The sequence below is a fragment of the Crinia signifera genome, chromosome 6 (genome assembly GCF_055691185.1).
Source record: "Crinia signifera chromosome 6, ASM5569118v1, whole genome shotgun sequence".
Lineage (NCBI taxonomy): Eukaryota > Metazoa > Chordata > Amphibia > Anura > Myobatrachidae > Crinia > Crinia signifera.
In genome coordinates, this window is record NC_139222.1 from 130,926,040 (window position 1) to 130,948,504 (window position 22,465).

The 22,465-nt window shown below is 41.8% G+C and overlaps 1 protein-coding gene across 1 annotated transcript in view; it reads left to right on the forward strand.

The window, feature by feature from the left end:
* Window positions 1–209: 209 nt before the first annotated feature.
* Window positions 210–22,465, forward strand: part of LOC146007067 (retinol dehydrogenase 8-like) — a 30,613-nt gene continuing 8,357 nt past the window's right edge. Inside the window, exon 1 of the mRNA XM_083145455.1 lies at window positions 210–306. Within this exon, the coding sequence (XP_083001581.1) occupies window positions 210–306 (97 nt within the window). The remainder of the gene's footprint in view (window positions 307–22,465) is intronic.

Here is a 22,465-nt window from a genome sequence, read left to right on the forward strand (position 1 = left end):
GTCCTACTTGGCTCTGTGCTCCACAGACAGGATTATCTTCTAAGCTCTTTCATCGGATGCGCAAGATCAGACTATTTAATGGTCCAATTAGGACCCAGCATCATCCTCAAATATAAGCAACTTTTAAGAGTTGACGAGTTTGTAAATAGAAGCAGCAGCGCACTTTACTCCTCGGATTTACTGTTTGAGGGCAAATAACATACCGTATGATGGATCCTCGTACTGTACTTATAACTGGATGTTCCTCAGGAATTGGACTGGCCTTGGCTGTGAAACTGGCCCAAGACGAGCAGCAGAGATTTAAGGGTGAGTGCGATGCAAACATATAATATGTCCAACTTTGAAATGTGCTGTTCTTATTTATTCGCTTGACATATTTGAATAAGGTTTCATTCAACTCTTCTTTAACTATTAGGGCTTAAAAGAAAAAAAATTAGATGTATTTGAACTACCCCTAACTCTAACCACATACTTGACTAATACATTGTCAATGGCACTGCTGTACTGTAACCATTTGCAGTCAATCAGATATTAACATGGATGAATAATAAACAAGTTACGGTACTTGTTTCCTAGCACGGCGCCCACGATATTAAGTTGTATGACATTGCATCGCATGCCATATGCCCACATGCGATGCGATTTTAAATTGTATAAGCCCCTATACGATTTTTAATTGTTGTGTGGCGAGCGCAGCGAGCCACCGAGCCCGAAGCGTGGTGAGCGGACGCGTATTACTTTACATGTATTCCGCGTCCCCTCGCGGGGCTCGCTACGCTCGCCACAATTCGTCTCGGTGGCTCGCTGCGCTTGCCACACTATATAAAATCAACTCCACGGCGGGGTGGATAGTGGCGGTATGAAAAGATTGGAGGACGCGTACCCCCGCCCCACGCGGCCTCGCTGCACTCGCCATGCTTCGGGCTGGCGTTGATAGTGGGGGTGGCGTGGGGGCACATTTAACATTGAAAACACCCATTAGGGTGCTTATACAATTTTAAATCGTATACCATTGTATATGGCATACAATGGCATACAATTCGATGGTATACAATTTAAAATTGTATAAAATCGGCTGCCATTGCGTAACATAGCATCGCATACCATCATATGCCTTATGGTATGCGATGCGATGGGCGCCTTGCTAGGAAACAAGTACCCAAGTTACACATATTTTGTCAAATTGTGTAAGTGACACAGCCACACGCTGTGAAATCTGGCTAATGAACCGAGAAGAAATGATCCCTGTGTTTGTGCCTGATGATGAGCAGGTTGCAATGTTTTGGACTCATCCCGAGCTATTATCTACCATATCACACCAGATTGGCCAATAATGAGGAAATCAAGATAGGATGGTGATCTGATATTTTGACACTCATACCTGATCAACCAATGTGTAGCCTACATACTGTATGACTGATATTGGTCAGACATTGTTATTTGTTTTAAAGTTTTTAATATGTATATGTATGTATATATATATATATATATATATATATTCCAGGGTGTCCGCACTCAGTATAATTCAATCAAAATAGGGGTGGTGCTCCAATAGATGAATTAACATCAAGACATATCGTGGGTGAAAAGGGCACTCACCATTGTCAAGGTATCAAAAAGTTCAATTTATTTACATCAAGGAAGACATACCATCCGAAATAACGTTTCGGTCTGTAATAGACCATCATCAGGAATTATAAACCTGGCATCCACCCTGCAGAGAGGATACAGTATCCTCTCTGCAGTGTGGTTGCTAGACGTATAACCTGTCTTCAGGCTTGCAAGCCTGAAGATGGGATAATTAAATTCCTGAAACGTTGCAAGACTACCATGACTTTGTGATTTATTTTTGATAATCTACAAGACCGGGTGATGCTATATGTTCGTGGAATATATATATACAGGTTGAGTATCCCGTATCCGAGTATCCGTTATCCGAATTTTTCCGAAAACCATACATTCCAGAAAGTGAAAATATTTTTTTTTTGCTAAAAACTCACTGGGGACATTTGTAACAGCCCTACTGGTGACATGATATGTAACTGGCACTATATATGTGCAAGAAAATGATTGCTTGGCATTCAAATTCAATATCTGAGATAGTACACAAATTTTGTTTCATGTTTTGAAACCTTGTTTTTTGAACAAATAAAATATATTTGTGTGTATTTTATGTGGTAATAAAATATATTTGTGTGTATTTTATGTGTTTATACAGCATACATACAAGATACTTCAAAATACATAATTGAAATATTAAAATATTCCGAAATACGGAATAATCCGTTATCCAAAATTCTCCTGGTCCCGAGCATTTTGGATACGGGATACTCAACCTGTATATATATATATATATATATATATATATATATATATATATATATATATATATATATATATATATATATATATATATATATATATATACAAGAAAAGGAGAGGAAGTGCAACCAATGAGCAATAGAGTAAAAATATGTTTATTGTAAAATCAATCTCACATACATGTAAGATTAAAGCAATCTGCTTTAAGAAGGATATTTGAAAGAAATTCCTGCCTTAGGAGCTGAACTGTGCATTCTTTCCTCACTGGACCACTGACATTTTTCAAACCATTACCAGTATTATCCAAAGGACTCTTTCAAGTTGAACCACCATCTCCTTCTGAGGAATCCTATTCCCTTTAAGAATATTGCTGTACCGGCAGATATATAAAGCACACCAGCACTTTAGAAGGCCACACCCCCTGACGAAGTCTCCCTATGATGAAACGCGTTGGCCTTGGTTTCCCTCAAACAACGCTGTGCATGACGCTCCTGATCAACTAAAGATGTACCGACGGCTGTGACGTGACCCGGTCTCCTCCGTCTGCCTGGTGCAAATGTGGACCTTATGTGTTTGGCAAGCAGATTGCTTTAATCTTACATGTATGTGAGCTTGATTTTATAGTAAACATATTCTATTGCTCATTGGTTACGCTTCCTCTCCTTTTCTTGCATACCTTGATGGGACATCTGAGCCATGGTCGAGCTCTATGGAGAAAGCTGCAGACAAATCTATCTAAAGGATGCACATGTATTGTGGTGACTGTGCACGGTCGGACTTCCAATACACACATATATATGGCCTCGGTCGAGTCTGTGAGAGAGTGTAACCACTCCAACTGTACTGCTCGTGGCAGACGGATAAATATTCGCTGAAATCATCTGCGGTTGTGCTAACCGCCACCTGCGGTACGTTGATCCACTCGAGTGTATTCTTGTTGCATTTTAAAAGATTAAACTTTTTATTGAACCTTACTTGCACTATGGAGCGCTCCTTCCTTTTGTTGTTCTAGATTTTGTAACCTGAGGATCCAGGTACCCGGACGGGCTAATTGCAGGAGCTGCCGGTCTGAGACTGGACTTAAAGTGCAAGATATACATTGGAAACGGGACTTGTCAGTTCCTTGAGATTCTAAAAAGGATTTGCGCACTTTTGTATTGTATGTGTGTATGTATGTATATATATATATATATATATATATATATATATATATATAAATATACAGGGGAGCCGGCACTCACAATCCACAATTTCAACTGCTGGGGTGCAGGTCTCAGGTTGTAATCCAGAGTGGGGGTACAGTCATATATAAACAGTCCAATAAAAGAGCACTCACCAGACTTTTTCTTCAGGATGCAATTAAAAAGGTTTAATACGTCACCATCAATATAGATGGGTATTTTGGAGCTGTATACCCATCTATATTGTGGTCTTGACAAAGGGCCCTGTGAGGCTCGAAACGTCGACATACCGACATGAATATATGGTGACGTATTAAACCTTTTTAATTGCATCCTGAAGAAAAAGTCTGGTGAGTGCTCTTTTATTGGACTGTTATATATATATATATATATATAATGCAGAGGCAGAACTCTGGGAGGCAATGGAGTCATCTGCCACCGGGCTCCTGCTCCCAAGGGGGCATCTCTCCTCCCCCTGGAAGTTTAAATCAGTTATTTTAACAGCCAATGATATTGGTTCTGTGGCTGTGTTCTGAAATATATATGTGTTCTCTATCTATCTATATTTCTTAACAGAAATATATATTTTATATAAGGTTATTAAAGGGTTGTATGTGTGTGTGTGTGGGGGGGCATCAATATATATCTTGCCTCCGGGCAACTACGGCAAACTTACACCACTGTATATATGTATACACATGCATACATACATAAACACACACAAATTTTTTTAAGTCTTGAAAATGGGAATACTTACAATGGCCAGTGTGATAAGTTAACACATTGACCACATTAACTGCACTACTTGTCATATGCAGTTGTCATTGGGCAAACCCAAGAAACTTACAGCACAATCCCTATTGCTGACTATGGCACGGTCATACTTACAACCCTGGGGATGGGATGCTGCTGACACCTTGTGGTGCATTTGATATCAGTATCTCAGCCACTCTATTTATGTTTGTGAGTCACGGGAAGTTAAAACCTGTGTCAGGACAAGTATGATGTCAGTGGATAACACCCAGCTAAGCTAATACATTGCCAACTGCAAGTCAGCAGGAATGAGGTGAGTGAGACAGTGCTAGATGAAATCTCATAGCTCCTGGGAACCAAGGATGGTGGACCTGATCCAGGACAGTCAGTAATGACTTCGTCTTTTCCCGAAAAAGCACCTGTGTTTTATGCTAATGTCACAACAGATTCTCATACTAATGAGACGCCCCCTGTCACAGCGCTTATGAAGACACACCATTGGTTACAACATTAAAGATTGGACCAACACTATGGCAAATGCAATTTTGCCATCTGAGCATGGCCTCTGTGTAGAATAGATGTGATTGCAGCCAACCACCCACCAGCATCTGGCTAGCCACCCCCTGTTTAGAGGTGGATTTAGACCTCCTGGGGGCCCCCTCAAACAATCCATAGCGCAAACAGCAGCGGGCATCTATAGAGTACCTTGGTGCATGCACAGATTACCAATAAATGCTCAGCTGCATGAACATCGGCATTGTGTACAATCATAGTTGCCTACCCCCCTGCATTCTGCAAGAGACGCCCTGAAATAGCAGCAATCTCCCTCTCTCCCTCATTAGTCTAGCAATCTCCCTCATGTCACCTAGCCCACATTACACTGTTTAATTTCTTGGGAAAAAAGGAATGAGAGATAGATACATTTACATTGAATCATCAGCAAAATTTCCCAGAACTTTACCAAGTATAGTAACTCTTACTAACTGCTTTGGGGCTCATCTACATTTGGATATACAGTAAGTAATTTTAAATTACACACCCATGCTTCTAGGTGCCACATTCACAATCTCTCCATATATGGAACTAGACACGCCCTTTTGGTGGAGCATGACACGCTACCTCAATGGGGAGCTTTGCAGAATTCTATAACCAACTATAATCTCCCTGAAACTAGTTTTCAAAAGTAGGCAAGTATGGTACAAATATGTGTATATTGTGTACAAATCTGTCTAGGTCATTTGGAAGTAGCTTAATATCTGTGTCACATTTAAATTAAACTGACTGCCCACATTCAGCGAATAAAACCATTTTGTGGGTCCAAATATTTTTTATCCTATCAAAGGACATCAAAGGGACTTTGGGAGTGTGGGCAGGTCCATGTGATGCCATGACATCATAGAGCAGTCACTCAATGTGAGAATGTTTTTTTTTTTGGGGGGGGGGGCCCTAGGCAGGTGCCTAGGTTGCCTTGTGGAAAATCTACTTTTGCCACTGAAAATCATTCTCTCTCTGTGCAATTCTGGCATGAATTAAAGAGCATTTACTTATTTTGTACACTCAGAGGAGGTATACAGTGTGTGTTGTGACCTGAAGTAAGCTATGAGAATACAGCCTATCACTTTGAATATTGGATTAATTTAGAAATAATTCATTAGAAAATCATGAAAAATTGAACCCTGGCATACACTCAGTGGGAAGTTTCTTCTGGTCAGGTCACTTAAAGGTGATTCATGAGGGTTTCTTGTCGCTCACCTCAAATGTATAAGAAAGCCTATTACATACAGTCAGTATGCTGGACCCACTGTGGTACCTCCATGTTCTACATTTCACTTGAGTGGTGAGACACAATATCTGCCTGGCACTGCCACAGTAAAGCAGCACATTCCTAGCATACAGTATGTCTACAATAGCAATGTTGTCCAGTTCTGTGTTAATATTTTTATATTATAAGCCTCACTGCAAATTAATTCTCTATTACACTTTGACACTCTATTACAATTGATCTGCACAAGTGTAATGGGGGCTTCTGCAAAGTATATAACACCTATGAAGTAGCTGAATTGTAGAACTATGGATCTGTGCAGATTAATTATTAACAAAGGGCCTATGTATGTCTCGCATAAATTACCGTTTCTTATTGAAACAGGTACAATGGAGAGACAACAGTTTGAAACGAGCAAAAGGGGCAGATCTAAAAAATATGCAAATTTGCATCACTTAGTCCCACCCCTTCACCACGGACCCACAAATTGCAGCATTTTGTCATGCCCTTTACCATTCTTCTGTCTGGGTTACCTACATTTAATAGTAGGTAACCATACCTTCCAAATGTCCCAATTACAGAGATACAGTCCTGCTAATTGGACGCTGTCACACTGTCCCTCCCGGTTGCAGTGTCCTGTGGGGCGCAGTTGGGATAGCAGGTGGGTGCTGGTCACTGAATAGTGATGTGCATGACATTTAGTAAGTGCAAGGAGGGAGATGGGGGATGCCCAGCTGCTTAGGGCGCTCTGGGCATGCCCCAAAATGTCGAAAATGGGTTTTGTGGTGCTCATCCATGCCCCCTCCATCCTAGGCTCCACCATTTTTACGGTTGTGGCCGCTCTGTAATTCCCACTCAAAAGTTGGGCGGTATGGGTATCTCTCCCTTTGATGTTGGCACTCAAAGGGTTAAGCAGACATCCATAGTAACTTGATGTCATGTAAAACATACCGAAGGGCGAATTTCTCCGCCTGAGACGGAACTGCTCGGATGATGCAACATTCAAACTCAAAAGTAAAGAACTCACTCCCAGACTTAGGGAAAGAGGTTATAGCCACAACTCAACAAAACAAGCACAGAGATTCATGCAACAGGTAAAAAGAGAAACACTGATCTTCCAACAACCTAAACCAACCAACAAAACAGAGGATACACAAATCAGATTTGTGGGCAATTTCAATCAGAATTGGAGGGATATCAAGAAAATAATACAAAATCACTGGCATATTTTAAAATCAGACACAGACCTCTCAAAGTACCTGGATGACACAGTCTCCATGAGCTGGAGGAGATCTCCAAACCTCAGGGATCATCTTGTGAGTAGTCATTACACCAGGGCAAACCCAAAAACCCCCTCCATCACAGGATCATTTGCATGTGGAGAATGTAAGGCCTGCAAATTCATGCCTAAAACTACAGAGGTTAAGAATAGAGATGACCATACTATTAAAATCAAAGACCACATAAACTGTAAAAGTGAAGGAGTTATATACTCTATAACCTGTGATTGTGGACCGAGATATGTTGCAATGACATCAAGAATGCTGAAAAAACGAATACTGGAACATCTGGGCAATATAAGGAACGCAGAACAGGATAGGAGAAAGATGAAACAACTTACAACTGTAGCAAAGCACTTCCATCTCATACACAAGGGTAATACAAAAACTTTCAAAGCTTTTGGCTTGGAGAAAATTCACCTGGGCATAAGAGGGAACATCACACAAGAACTCCTGAGACGGGAACGTTTCTGGACCTTTGAACTTGGAGCCCTGGCCCCAGGAGGCCTCAACGGCGGGTCAGTGGGGACGGAGACTGCACGGCAACCCCGGCAACCTAGCCGCATCCCACACGGGCCAACCATAGTGACAGGAAACCTAGACGGACACCAGACTTACCCCTGTCTGCACCCCCTGCCAATCCAGGCACACCAAAAGGTACCTAATCGCTCTCTCATTAGAGACCTGCACGCTGACTATCCCTGCTCTGTCTTGGGACAACAGGGAAGTCTGCGGTATTTAACTCTAACAGCAGAAGCGATCTCTTTACTCTGTACTTTCTGCTGAACAAGTTACAGGACCTACCTCTCTCATTACTGAGTCCGCTGCTGGAGCATGACTCACTAACAGCAGAAGGTAGTACCCCATTGTTACTCACAGCACTTTTCTGCTACCACCTATACCGCGATTCACATTGCATTTACCTATACCCTTTACCTTTCACTCTGACACTCTTCCGACTGCCTAAGAATTATACAGCATAATACCCTGCACTGCTATACATAGCAACAGGGCAAAGCAAAAAATATATTCGGGCAATAAAAGGAGTGTCAACCTCTGCCTATATTTCTATGACCCTACAGTCCAATCGGAAACCCTCTCATCTCTAGTCCTATGCACGTTTGCATGACTAGTAGAAAGCAGAAAATCCGATTGATACTAAAGGGCCAGGCTGATCCATAGGAGATATCTCCGTAGTGCAACATCTGCCGACACAGCCCTGACAAGCACTGCTTGAAAAATGTAACCACTGTCAGTGGCAAACGCAGGATTTTCAGAAGGGGGTTTCCAGAGGGGCGGAGCAAAGCACGGAGATGGACACTTAGGTGACCCAGTATATGCCGGGTCAGTAAAAGTACACACATTATATATATATATATATATATATATATATATATATATATAGGATAGTGAAGAGACAACAGCGGCACTATCCTGTACTGTTGTCTCTTCACTATCCTGTACTTCTGTTCCTGAAGGCACCTGGGTTATCTGTACTGCTGGAGGAGTGCCAGGCCTACACCTCTACCTATATATATATATATATATATATATATATATATATATATATATATATATATATATATATATATACAGTCCAGAGGGTCAGGCACAACCACGTAAATGAAGGTAAAGTCCTGGTGCCAGCAGTAACCCCACAGTAAGGGCCAATATACAATATATATATATATATATATATATATATATATATATAGAATGATGTGTCACAGGATGGCACTCAATGCAGGTAATTGTTAATAGTCCGGTGCCAGGTACATATGAGAAACATAAAAGCACTTACCCCCTCTTACAGGAAAGGATTGGAACCAGCACACGGATATGAAGTGAAAGAAAAAACGTGGTTTATTGTACAAGCATTATTGCACAACAGACAGCTGTTCACCTGGTTCACCAGGTGAACAGCTGTCTGTTGTGCAATAATGCTTGTACAATAAACCACGTTTTTTCTTTCACTTCATATCCGTGTGCTGGTTCCAATCCTTTCCTGTAAGAGGGGGTAAGTGCTTTTATATATATATATATATATATATATATATGTGTATAGTGTACACGATGTGCGGCACTCGTAGCAAAAAATCACACGGAGTCAGAGATCAGCAATAACGTTTCATTCCTAGTGGAATTTCCTCAGATTACAAATTACAAATGCAATAGTCTTACCTTATATCCCCACCCTGTGCACATAACGCCGCCTTGGCGTCCATCCACGCTGCACGGCATCCCGATGACGTCACTGTGTCAGCGCCATGCACCCACGCTGGCGCACATCAGTGACCCAATCACGTCAAGATCCTCCTAGCGTCTGGTTGCCAAGGTGACGGGGTCTGTGAAATTTAAAAAGCATACACAGGACAAAATGAATAAAAAACATATTACTGCTATAATATACTCAATAAGTTCCAAAGATACATAGTTATATATCTAATCATACACAGTGCAAAATCGCTAAAAAAGTGCATATTTAGATCGATATAGTCGACATAAGCGACACGTTAATGAATATGAAAAAATCTTAAGTAGAGCTGTGGGGAAACAACAATGGGCATAAGCTAATATAGCAACCAAGATCCTAGCTTAATACTAATATCGGGTTACCTAGCAAGTAGACATGACAATGGCATCATGTCATTTAAGCCCCGGGGCATAATGGTATCCAACTTGTGGATCCAAAATGCTTCTCTACGGAGCAAAAGAGCATTCCTGTCCCCCCCTCTTTTGAGCGGGGGCACATGATCGATCATACGATATTTTAAACAAGTTAAGTTATGGCCAGCTAGCAAGAAATGTCTTGCTACCGGCTGATCACTGGTTTTGGTGGCGAGAGCAATTTTAATCGAGGAACGATGGGTCCCCATACGTTCCTTAAATTTGCGGCAAGTTTTGCCGACATACGCAAGTCCACACGGGCAACCAATTAGGTATACCACGTGTGTACTCTCGCATGTCAGATGATGTCTAATGTTAAATTTAGTCCCTAATCTAGGGTGAAAAAATACATCTCCTGTCACTAAAAATTTACAAGTGGTACAGGGGCATTTAAAACAGCCAGGTTTTTTATTTTGCAAAAAATGTTTAGATGCTTCACTACCTCTACCTGTGATATCTGATTTGACTAAAATACTACGAAGATTTCTGGCATTTGAGTAGCAGGGCATAAGCCTTGTGTCACTCAGCCCAAGTGACTCATCCGTTTGTACAATATTCCAGTGCTTTTTGGATATCCCTGTGATCCCCCCAGATGAAGAATTAAATTGCATTACCCACGGTATAATTTCACCTGCAGTTTTTTGGGGTTTGGGTTCCAACAGCTGCAGCCTATCCAACTGAAGTACTCGAATCTTAGTGGCCAGAAGCGAATCTAACTTATAGCCCCTAATGATAAACTTATGTATGAGTTCATCTATTTGTTTGGCAGCAGAGTGGATATCACTGTTAATCCGATGAATTCTCAGCATTTGTGAGTACGGCAAGCCTTGTTTAAGCTTAGTCGGATGGCAGCTGCGTCAATGTAGAAATGTGTTGCGGTCTGTATCTTTAACAAATACTGATGTAACTAATTTAGAATTTTCAACAGAAATCGCCACATCAAGAAATTCAATTTGGGACTGACTCATCTTATAAGTAAACTTCACCGGGCTGTCAGAACAATTGTTTCTCTCAAAGAGTGCTATGAGGTCATCGGTGGCTCCCCTCCAAAAAAATAGGAGGTCATCTATATAGCGGGTAAAAAATAAAATCCTGGATGAAATGGATGGATCAGAAAAAAAGAGATCATCTTCTATGTCAAACATATAGATATTTGCATATGTCGGAGCCACCGAAGACCCCATAGCACACCCTTTAGACTGCAAGAAATATTGACCATCAAATAAAAAGAATTTTTTTGTTAGAATAATTTCAAGTAAATTAATCCAAAAGTCTACAAGGCCCTGGTCTCTGTTGGGTTGTTTAAGTAACAGGCGTTTGACTGCCTGTAGGCCCACTTCATGCGGGATTACAGTGTAAAGACTTGTCACATCGGCCGTGACAAGCCATACATCTGGAGTGATCATGCCCAAATTACTCAATTTTTTTAGCAAGGTAGATGTATCTAGCAAAAAGTGGTCATGTTTTTGAATGAGGGGTTGCAAGATGGAGTCCAAGTACACTGCACTGGGTTGCAGCAGTGATCCCCGTGCCGAAATAATCGGTCTACCGGGAGGGGGATCTAATCCTTTGTGGATTTTGGGGAGGGTATACAGCAGGGGAGTTATGGGATATTTTGGTAGTAGTACATCATGTAAATCTTCTTTAATCAAATAAGAATTCAACGCATTGCTCACAATGCCCTTTAGGGTGACAGAAAAGCTAACTGTGGGGTCTCGAGGCAATTTGCAGTATACCCCCGGTTCGGCCAGTTGCCGATAAATTTCTGCGCGATATTTATCGATGTCTTGAAGGACTATCGCGCCCCCTTTATCCGCCGGGCGGATTATTATCCGCTCATTGGCAGATAAATTTTTCAGGGCTTCTTGCTCCTGTGGGTTAAGGTTATTCATGGATCTGTCAGTGTTCTTAATAATAGGGCTAGTGTCCCGATCAATTAATCTCATGAATGTCTTAATGCTAGGACAGTTCGAAAGAGGATCAAACGAGGACTTTGGTTTGAATTGTTGTAATTTAGTAGGGAGTTCATCTACGGTAGTAGGTGTGGAAGGAGGTCTGGATGAAAAATATTCTTTTAACTTGAGCTTGCGGTGGAGTTGGTGTTTCTCAGCCAACCAATTTAGCTCGTTAAGATGGTTCGTAGGTATGAACGATAGGCCCTTAGACAGGACTGATTTCTCAGCCTCTGTCAATTCATGGGTAGATAAATTAAAGATCAGTTCCCTTTCTTGGTTGCCTTCCTTCCTTCACGTCCCTTGGCGCTGGTTTTGCTTGCCCCTTCTGGTACGTCTCCTGTGGTGACGATTTGGCGACGGGTAGTTACCCCTAAAGGGATCCCTCGTCCGCGACCTCTGGAAGTAGTAGGTTCTGTATCACTGGCAGTGCTATTCGCTTCAGCCGAGGTATCAGTATCCAAGTTATTCCTAAAATTTTTTGGTCGCCTGAAAAAAGGTTTTTTCTTGTTATTTTGTTGTTGAGTGCCAAACAGCCAACCGTATACTTGGTGAGTCTCATAATCTCTTTCAACTTTTGTGAATTTTTCTTTTTTGAAGTTGATTAACTCTTTTCTATAGATGGCCAGTTGGTTATTAAGTTTGCCAATCCAATCAATTTCCTCATCAGAGGATAATATCGGGAGATTGATCTTTTCAAAGTCCTCGATTTTTTGTTTATAAGCAGCTATAGATATAGAGATCCATTTGGCACAAAAATCAGAGTCAAACCTGCCAATCGTGGGGCTATTCTTGACTCTAAAGCCCCTCGGAATTTTTTTCCGGCGGAAATAATCGCTCAAAGACATCGAATGGTAGGTAAAGTCTATTTCCTTTTGTTTAAGTCTGAGCAAGTCTCTGTATACAATATCGGCAGATTGGACCTCAGGCAGATCAAAAATAGGTTGCGGATGTAATATAGTATCGGCCTCTGATTCAGAGTAGCTATGAAAATTTTGTAAGGGAACATTCAAAGGGTTGAATGCATCATTAGCAGGAACAGTTGCCATAATTGCAAAACAACTTCAGCTCACTTCAGCTGAATCAATCAGCACGTGCAGCGCACAAAATACTCCCCAACGTGGGCTTCCAAGGTGAACAACCACAGGTGATATCCAAGGGGTATCAGTTATACAACACCATCACATTCAATGTCCCAGGTTGTGTCACCGCAGCAATACAAATAGGGGAAGGTGTTATATCAACAACACACTTAACCCCTAGTTAACAAAGTGTCCTTAAGGACGCCGTAGTAGTATGATACTCACGGCTCCACAGATAAAACTGGTAATGTGTCCAGGAGAGAAAAATCTGTCAATTGAGTGTTGCCTTGACCTTGGTTCAATCTCCAGCGAGAGTGTTCCACAATGTAGAATACAGTCAGTCCGGCACTCACTCTTCACACGTTGCTGCGCCCGGTGCCCTCACGATATAGGAGAGTAATAGTGTACACGATGTGCGGCACTCGTAGCAAAAAATCACACGGAGTCAGAGATCAGCAATAACGTTTCATTCCTAGTGGAATTTCCTCAGATTACAAATTACAAATGCAATAGTCTTACCTTATATCCCCACCCTGTGCACATAACGCCGCCTTGGCGTCCATCCACGCTGCACGGCATCCCGATGACGTCACTGTGTCAGCGCCATGCACCCACGCTGGCGCACATCAGTGACCCAATCACGTCAAGATCCTCCTAGCGTCTGGTTGCCAAGGTGACGGGGTCTGTGAAATTTAAAAAGCATACAAAGGACAAAATGAATAAAAAACATATTACTGCTATAATATACTCAATAAGTTCCAAAGATACATAGTTATATATCTAATCATACACAGTGCAAAATCGCTAAAAAAGTGCATATTTAGATCGATATAGTCGACATAAGCGACACATTAATGAATATGAAAAAATCTTAAGTAGAGCTGTGGGGAAACAACAATGGGCATAAGCTAATATAGCAACCAAGATCCTAGCTTAATACTAATATCGGGTTACCTAGCAAGTAGACATGACAATGGCATCATGTCATTTAAGCCCCGGGGCATAATGGTATCCAACTTGTGGATCCAAAATGCTTCTCTACGGAGCAAAAGAGCATTCCTGTCCCCCCCTCTTTTGAGCGGGGGCACATGATCGATCATACGATATTTTAAACAAGTTAAGTTATGGCCAGCTAGCAAGAAATGTCTTGCTACCGGCTGATCACTGGTTTTGGTGGCGAGAGCAATTTTAATCGAGGAACGATGGGTCCCCATACGTTCCTTAAATTTGCGGCTAGTTTTGCCGACATACGCAAGTCCACACGGGCAACCAATTAGGTATACCACGTGTGTACTCTCGCATGTCAGATGATGTCTAATGTTAAATTTAGTCCCTAATCTAGGGTGAAAAAATACATCTCCTGTCACTAAAAATTTACAAGTGGTACAGGGGCATTTAAAACAGCCAGGTTTTTTATTTTGCAAAAAATGTTTAGATGCTTCACTACCTCTACCTGTGATATCTGATTTGACTAAAATACTACGAAGATTTCTGGCATTTGAGTAGCAGGGCATAAGCCTCGTGTCACTCAGCCCAAGTGACTCATCCGTTTGTACAATATTCCAGTGCTTTTTGGATATCCCTGTGATCCCCCCAGATGAAGAATTAAATTGCATTACCCACGGTATAATTTCACCTGCAGTTTTTTGGGGTTTGGGTTCCAACAGCTGCAGCCTATCCAACTGAAGTACTCGAATCTTAGTGGCCAGAAGCGAATCTAACTTATAGCCCCTAATGATAAACTTATGTATGAGTTCATCTATTTGTTTGGCAGCAGAGTGGATATCACTGTTAATCCGATGAATTCTCAGCATTTGTGAGTACGGCAAGCCTTGTTTAAGCTTAGTCGGATGGCAGCTGCACCAATGTAGAAATGTGTTGCGGTCTGTATCTTTAACAAATACTGATGTAACTAATTTTGAATTTTCAACAGAAATCGCCACATCAAGAAATTCAATTTGGGACTGACTCATCTTATAAGTAAACTTCACCGGGCTGTCAGAACAATTGTTTCTCTCAAAGAGTGCTATGAGGTCATCGGTGGCTCCCCTCCAAAAAAATAGGAGGTCATCTATATAGCGGGTAAAAAATAAAATCCTGGATGAAATGGATGGATCAGAAAAAAAGAGATCATCTTCTATGTCAAACATATAGATATTTGCATATGTCGGAGCCACCGAAGACCCCATAGCACACCCTTTAGACTGCAAGAAATATTGACCATCAAATAAAAAGAAATTTTTTGTTAGAATAATTTCAAGTAAATTAATCCAAAAGTCTACAAGGCCCTGGTCTCTGTTGGGTTGTTTAAGTAACAGGCGTTTGACTGCCTGTAGGCCCGCTTCATGCGGGATTACAGTGTAAAGACTTGTCACATCGGCCGTGACAAGCCATACATCTGGAGTGATCATGCCCAAATTACTCAATTTTTTGAGCAAGGTAGATGTATCTAGTAAAAAGTGGTCATGTTTTTGAATGAGGGGTTGCAAGATGGAGTCCAAGTACACTGCACTGGGTTGCAGCAGTGATCCCCGTGCCGAAATAATCGGTCTACCGGGAGGGGGATCTAATCCTTTGTGGATTTTGGGGAGGGTATACAGCAGGGGAGTTATGGGATATTTTGGTAGTAGTACATCATGTAAATCTTACAGTAACCCCACAGTAAGGGCCAATATACAATATATATATATATATATATATATATATATATATATATATATATATAGAATGATGTGTCACAGGATGGCACTCAATGCAGGTAATTGTTAATAGTCCGGTGCCAGGTACATATGAGAAACATAAAAGCACTTACCCCCTCTTACAGGAAAGGATTGGAACCAGCACACGGATATGAAGTGAAAGAAAAAACGTGGTTTATTGTACAAGCATTATTGCACAACAGACAGCTGTTCACCTGGTTCACCAGGTGAACAGCTGTCTGTTGTGCAATAATGCTTGTACAATAAACCACGTTTTTTTCTTTCACTTCATATCCGTGTGCTGGTTCCAATCCTTTCCTGTAAGAGGGGGTAAGTGCTTTTATATATATATATATATATATATATATATATATATATACACATACATACATACATACACATATATATATATATATATACATACACACATACAGGGGAGTCAACAGCAGTGTAGACCCCTGGGCATAGCAATGTATTGGGGCACCTACCGATCCTCCATCGGTAGGGGTGGGGGAAGCTTTGATGTCCTGTGGATGGCCTGGATCAGTAATTTCCACTAATTACCCCTTTACTGAACAGATGGTGGGAGATGAGGTGGAAGAAGGGGGCATTGGGCTGAATGAAGGGGCCCTGATACATAACTTCCAGGGTGGTAGAGGATGTTAAATATGCAGAGGAGGGGTGTATAGTGGAGTGGGCTTATTATGCATAATATTCTGGTGGGAGGACAGCTTGCTTGACTGCAGATATCTCCAGTTTTAATGGAATTAAAAACTAGAGGTTTCCACCTTCCTCATGGTATTGGGGACTAGGGGATCAGAGTTCAAGAGGCAGAGCAATCTGCCAACGAGGATATAAGACTACATACCAGGTGTGTGGAGCTGGAGCAGTAACCAGCAGCTGGAAGGCTGATATCTCTGGTTCTGGGAACAGTAGAGACAAGCTTCTATTGTCCATCAAAGGGGGAGAGTCCCAGATTTTAGAATATACCCTCAGAAAAACTCTTAAGCAGCCCATACACGCTGCTCTGTGGGCGTGCTGTACTAGCACGGATCACATTGCATTGCATTGCATGTGCATCCGCTGTGCATGCATTGCAATGCAATGTGATGAAACCTAAGTACAAAAAGGATGTGCAAGCACATCCTTTTTGTACTTAGGTTTCATCAAATTGCATCGCATTGCATGCACAACCGATGCACAAGCAATGCAATGCAATGTGATCCGTGCTAGTACAGCACGGAAAGCACGCCCTCATAGCAGCGTGTATGGGCTGCTTCAGTCACACAGAACCTGAAATATCTGACTGGGAAGAGCAATTAACAGGCTTGGATGGGGACCACTGCTTTGAAGTCAGATATCTCCGGTTCCCAAGGGCTGATTTTTAAAATTCTTGTACCTATGGAAAGAGGGGACCGTCAGCTTTCAGCCTAGGGTCCTTAGACTCCTGGGGGGTTTCTGGGTACTCAGAAACCCCCCCTGTGTGCGCTACTGACTGTTTGAATTTTACTTTTTCTGGCATTGGGTATGATAGCAGTTACACACAGACAGATATTTTACCACCATTGTAGGTCGTTCAGACCAACACCAGAATACTGTCCAAAAAATAATTTGTTTGCACAAGAACACACTGCTGAATACAAGAGATCCATTATCTGTGCAATCTGCACAGACACACTGTGAAACTTAAGCGATTGATTAATTGATTGTGTCAAAATATATATTCTTTTGGATTGAACAGAAATATACTAACCAGCATCAGTGATCATTGGCTTGCTTATGACAGTGAGCTGCTCTGGTCACCCAACAGTGATAAAATGTTTAAATTTTGATGAGCTGCCATAGACCCAAATATATGCTTTATATTGCATAGACCCACTGTGGAAGACAAATCATTGACTATCTGCCTTGGTGCAACAACAAATCAATTGCGATCCTTGATATCAACATTGAATACACACCTGTCGCTTGTGTGTTTATGATTGTGACCTGCTCTGGTCACCCAACAGGGATAAAATGTTTAAAATAATTTTGTGATCTGCCATAGACCAAGTAGACTTTTGTATTGCACAGACACACTGTGGAAAATATGCAATTGATTGTCTGTTTTTGGTGCAATAATAACTGACTGTGATCTCTGTCTGTGACATAGAATACATACCTGTCGCTTGTGTGTTTATGATTGTGGCCTGCTCTGGTCACCCAACAGGGATAAATGTTTAAAAAGTTTTTGTGATCTGCCATAGACCTGGTAGATTGTTGTACTGCACAGACACACTGTGGAAAATACGCAATTGATTGTCCGTTTTGGTGCAATAATAACTGACTGTGATCTCTGTCTGTGACCTAGAATACACGCCTGTTGCTTGTGCAATTTCTATAGCACAGACCTAAAGACCATCTGCCAATACAGATATAGTGTTGGGCACATGCAACTCACACACATCATTGAGCAAAAGTAATTCATTGATTGTGATTTGTCTAAAACATACCATTTACTCTCAGGACACTGAGGTACAGAGATAACCAGGCTATGGCAACATTGAGTGAGATTTTGTTGCAACATGTATGAAAACGTTTCTAATGTTGCAGATTACCAATAGTATTCTCAACCAAAAGATACATTCAGACCCTGCTGTCACAGAGACCGATCTGTTGCAACTTGCTGCCAGACCTATAGTTTACAATACCAGGCACTATAATTAAAAGCAGTCTCTTTCGCGGAGGGAATCTTACCCTCAGTAAAAATATTTAGAATCCTTTATCAATAATAGGGAATACACCCCTCAGAACTACTTCATACAGGATTCGAACAATACAAACCTTTGCCTCCATAACGATCCCCAGACCACAGAGCTTCGGCCACACTGGGTGTACATTACTTACTCAAAACCCCCAGAGGGGAAATTATCCTTTTTTATCAATCGAAACATCCCCCAGGGTACAGCATATATTGTAAAGGCTCACTGCACAAGGGACGTAGGAAGTTTTTCTACATATCCATCTACCTATTTAATCTTATTTTATACGGAAGGCCTATTTGTCCAATTTATCTTAAAAGAATATTTAATAAAAGTTACGTTTTAAAACTACCATTTGATATTCTAAGAGTGCCTCACAAAGAGAGTCCTCTTTTCTCCCAACCATTGCTACTGTACATTTGGACTCAGGGGAGCACCACCAACTCTTCTAAATAGTTGCACCCAATCTGGGAAAAAGACACTGTTGTTTGAGACTTGGTTACAGGCGACCCAGGCCGCCCCCCACCACAGACGAGACTAGATCTCCCTTGACCTCTCTCACCCTAGGTGGAACGAACCTAGCGCAGAATCCAAAAACCACACCCCTATCATAGCATCTTTTAATACAAGAGGTCTTCTGTGGCTTTTCCATACTTTCCCCCTGCTGTTGCTGCATACAAAGACACAGGGGTAGTATACCGTATATAGCGGGTGATTCAGATATGATCGGCCCCGTTCCGATGGTGGGGTGTCACATTTGCGCATGTGCAGACCCCGGGAGTCAACAGCTTTGCTCCAGAGGGTGTGGGCGGGGATGGATACTGGGTCGGAGAATGGGAACACTCAGCGTTTTATGGTCATCCCCATGAAAACGCTGGGCATTACCCTGGGAACGCAGGCCGGCCGATGCCTGCTTGGGGCAGGTGGCTGAGTTCACATGATGTCAGCATCAGCCCCCTATTCAGCAAAATGCTGCTTAGCTTGCAGGTCTGAATCAGGCCCATAGTGCCCACCTCCGAATCAGCCCCAAAGGATGTATGTACAAAACCTCCTAACATTGATGATCTGGCTATTTTTACATTTTAAACATTTTCTTCTTTCCTTTAAATACATGACGTTGTGGAGCAAACTATCGGCTTAATTCAATAGAGATCGGAACGGGGCAATTTCGGCCCCTTTCCGATGGTGGGGGGTCTGCGCATGCGCACGCATGTATTTGCACATTTGCAGGCCCCAGGAGCAAATGGGTTTGGCGAGGGGTAAGCCCAGCGTTTTATGGGCATCCCCATGAAAATGCAGGGCGTTCCACTGGGAATGTGGGTGGGCCGATGCCTCCTGGGGGCGGGCGGCTGACGTCACATGACATCAGCACCAGCCCCCTCTTCTTCGGCAGACACCGAAGGAAAAATAAAGTAAGTTTAAACTGACTTATGTCCACAGTGGAGAGAAATCATTCGTCGACCTTGGAAAGATTTCTCTCCCCTTCAGCTGCATGCGATGGGATATGTGCGCATACATCCCCTCGCATGGTACCGGGGGGGATTCGGTGGCAGGGGGGTGGACATTTGGCCAGGCGGTGGCTCTTGCATACCTTGGAGCATAAGGAGCCTCTGGTGGTATATAAAAGGCATGTGTAGAACAAGCCATGCACAATCTCTTGCAGTCACCCCTAAATTACAGCACTGCCATGCTGCAGTGTTTCGGGTGCGGAATGGGGGCAATGATGGAAAACCATTATACAATTGTAAAGCGCAACGGAATCTGCTGCGCTATATAAGAACCTGTAAATAAATAAATAAATAAAATAAGTGTGCCAAGTCCAGGACCTGCATCGCACACACACAGACTTCCTGGCCCCGGCAGAGGCGTTCCTATGGCCAGTCTGAGTAAGCTTCAGCTAACATAGATAGCCAAGAGCTGTGAACATTGTGATCTGATTTTGTGTCTTCCTACGGACACCTCCTGCAGTATTAGCATATTGGTTGTACAGTTTTACGCAGGCGCTTCCTTATTTCATATAAACTTACATTTAAGTGCATCGTAAATTTTCTCTTGCTTGTCAAAAGAATGAATTATAGCATCCTATTTCCTCCTAACCTCATACTAACAATCTAGAGGAATCTGGAGTGTGAGTTGCTGAGGGCCATACACACAGAGCAATCCGTGCATCATTTCTAAGCGATTGAGGGCCAGATGTACTAAGCTTGGAAAGTGATAATATGGAGAGTGATAAACCACCAGCCAATTAGCTCCTTACTGTAATGTCACAGGCTGGGTTTAAAAAATGACTTGTAGGAGCTGATTAAATTGGAGAGCTTGGTTGGTGGTTTATTACTCTCAATATTATCTCTTTTTATGGCTTAGTACACCTCGCCCCTAGTGAGATTGCTTAGAAATAGGGTTAAAATCGCCCCGTGTGTATGCTCTTTAAAATGTTGTGAAACTGATAAGCACAAACACACTTCTTTCAGTGAGGAGAGGAAAGGGAAATGAAAATTAGTGAATAAGATACATTCTCAAGGCTCTGTCTTTTCTAGGTTCAATTTTCCAGTCCTTACAGTCCTATGACTGCTATTATTTTCATTCCTGTTTTATTTTCCCAAAAATTGTATTTTGTCTTTTCATTTTTCTCTAAAGTCTTAACACTTTTTTACTTCGTGTATACTGTATTTGCTTTTCTTGTCCGAATAATGAAAAATATATATATTTTTATTATTTTTAGCATTTGTAATTCTGTGTGATTTTGTAACTACAGTATGACAACTTTGTGACAGGCTTGGTTGTTATAATGCCACATTTAGAGGGGTATTCAATCTGGGATTACGACTGTCGGAACATCCTGTCAGTCATAATCCTGGGCCATTTTCAGTTCTTCCAATAGTAACTTGACAGTCAGAATTCACTGTTCTAGCTGTCGAGTGTCAGAAAGTCCTCGGATCGCTGAAAACAGCCACAGATTGTGAAAAAGGCAGTCAGCCGACAATCCACGGCCATTTCCGATAAAACAGATCTGAGTTTTTTAAAACTTGGATCTGACAACCTTCAATGCTGTTGTTAACAGCAGCATTGAATAGGTGATTGCCAATAATTTCCTTGTCGGGAAATATTGGCACAGATTGACTACCCCCCCTTAGGGGGGTATTCAATCCCAGCTACTATTTCCGCTGGGTGAAAATAGCGGTCGACAGTATCCAATCCTGGCAGCACTCACCTGCAATAGGTTCCCCTCCCTAAGGAGGCAAATCTGTATTATCGAAAACTGTATTGTCAAATCTGTGGCCATCTCCAACTATCAGAGCCCGCTTTCGCAATGCCCATGGGAACATAGTCTGCCAGTCAGAAAAACGGAGCCCCAATGATTAGGTTGAATGACATTCAACCTAATAATGTAGGAAACGGACGCTATTTTTGCACGGTGTAAATAGCGGCTGGGATTGAATATATATATTTTTTAATGTAGATAATTAATGTAGATAATATAGATAATCTTAATGTAGTTAATTGTTTGGTTCACATTTCCAGTGATTAAATGAAGTTTGTATTTTTACAGGGAGTCATTGAAGACTTACATGAAATTTTACAGGTGGCAGAACTTGATAAACCATTTTATATCCACAAGCAGGGGCTTAGCCTATACTCTAATCCATGCACTCATTATATCACACATTGATTATTGCAATAGCCTCCTTACCGGTCTTCCTAAGAAAAGACTCTCACCACTACAATCCATTTTGAATGCAGCTGCAAAGCTGATCATCTTGGCTAGACGTTCATCGTCTGCTGAACTGCTCTGTCAGTCCCTCCATTGGTTGCCTGTATATTACCGCATTCAATATAAAATATTTCTACTTACATACAAAGCCATTACTCTGACTACACCGACTGATATCTCTTTGCTTATCTCAAAATATATCCCCACTCGACCTCTCCGCTCTGTACAAGATCTGCATCTCTCATCCACACTCATTACTTGCTCCCACTTACACTTGCAGCACCCACCCTATGGAATGCCCTTCCACGCACACT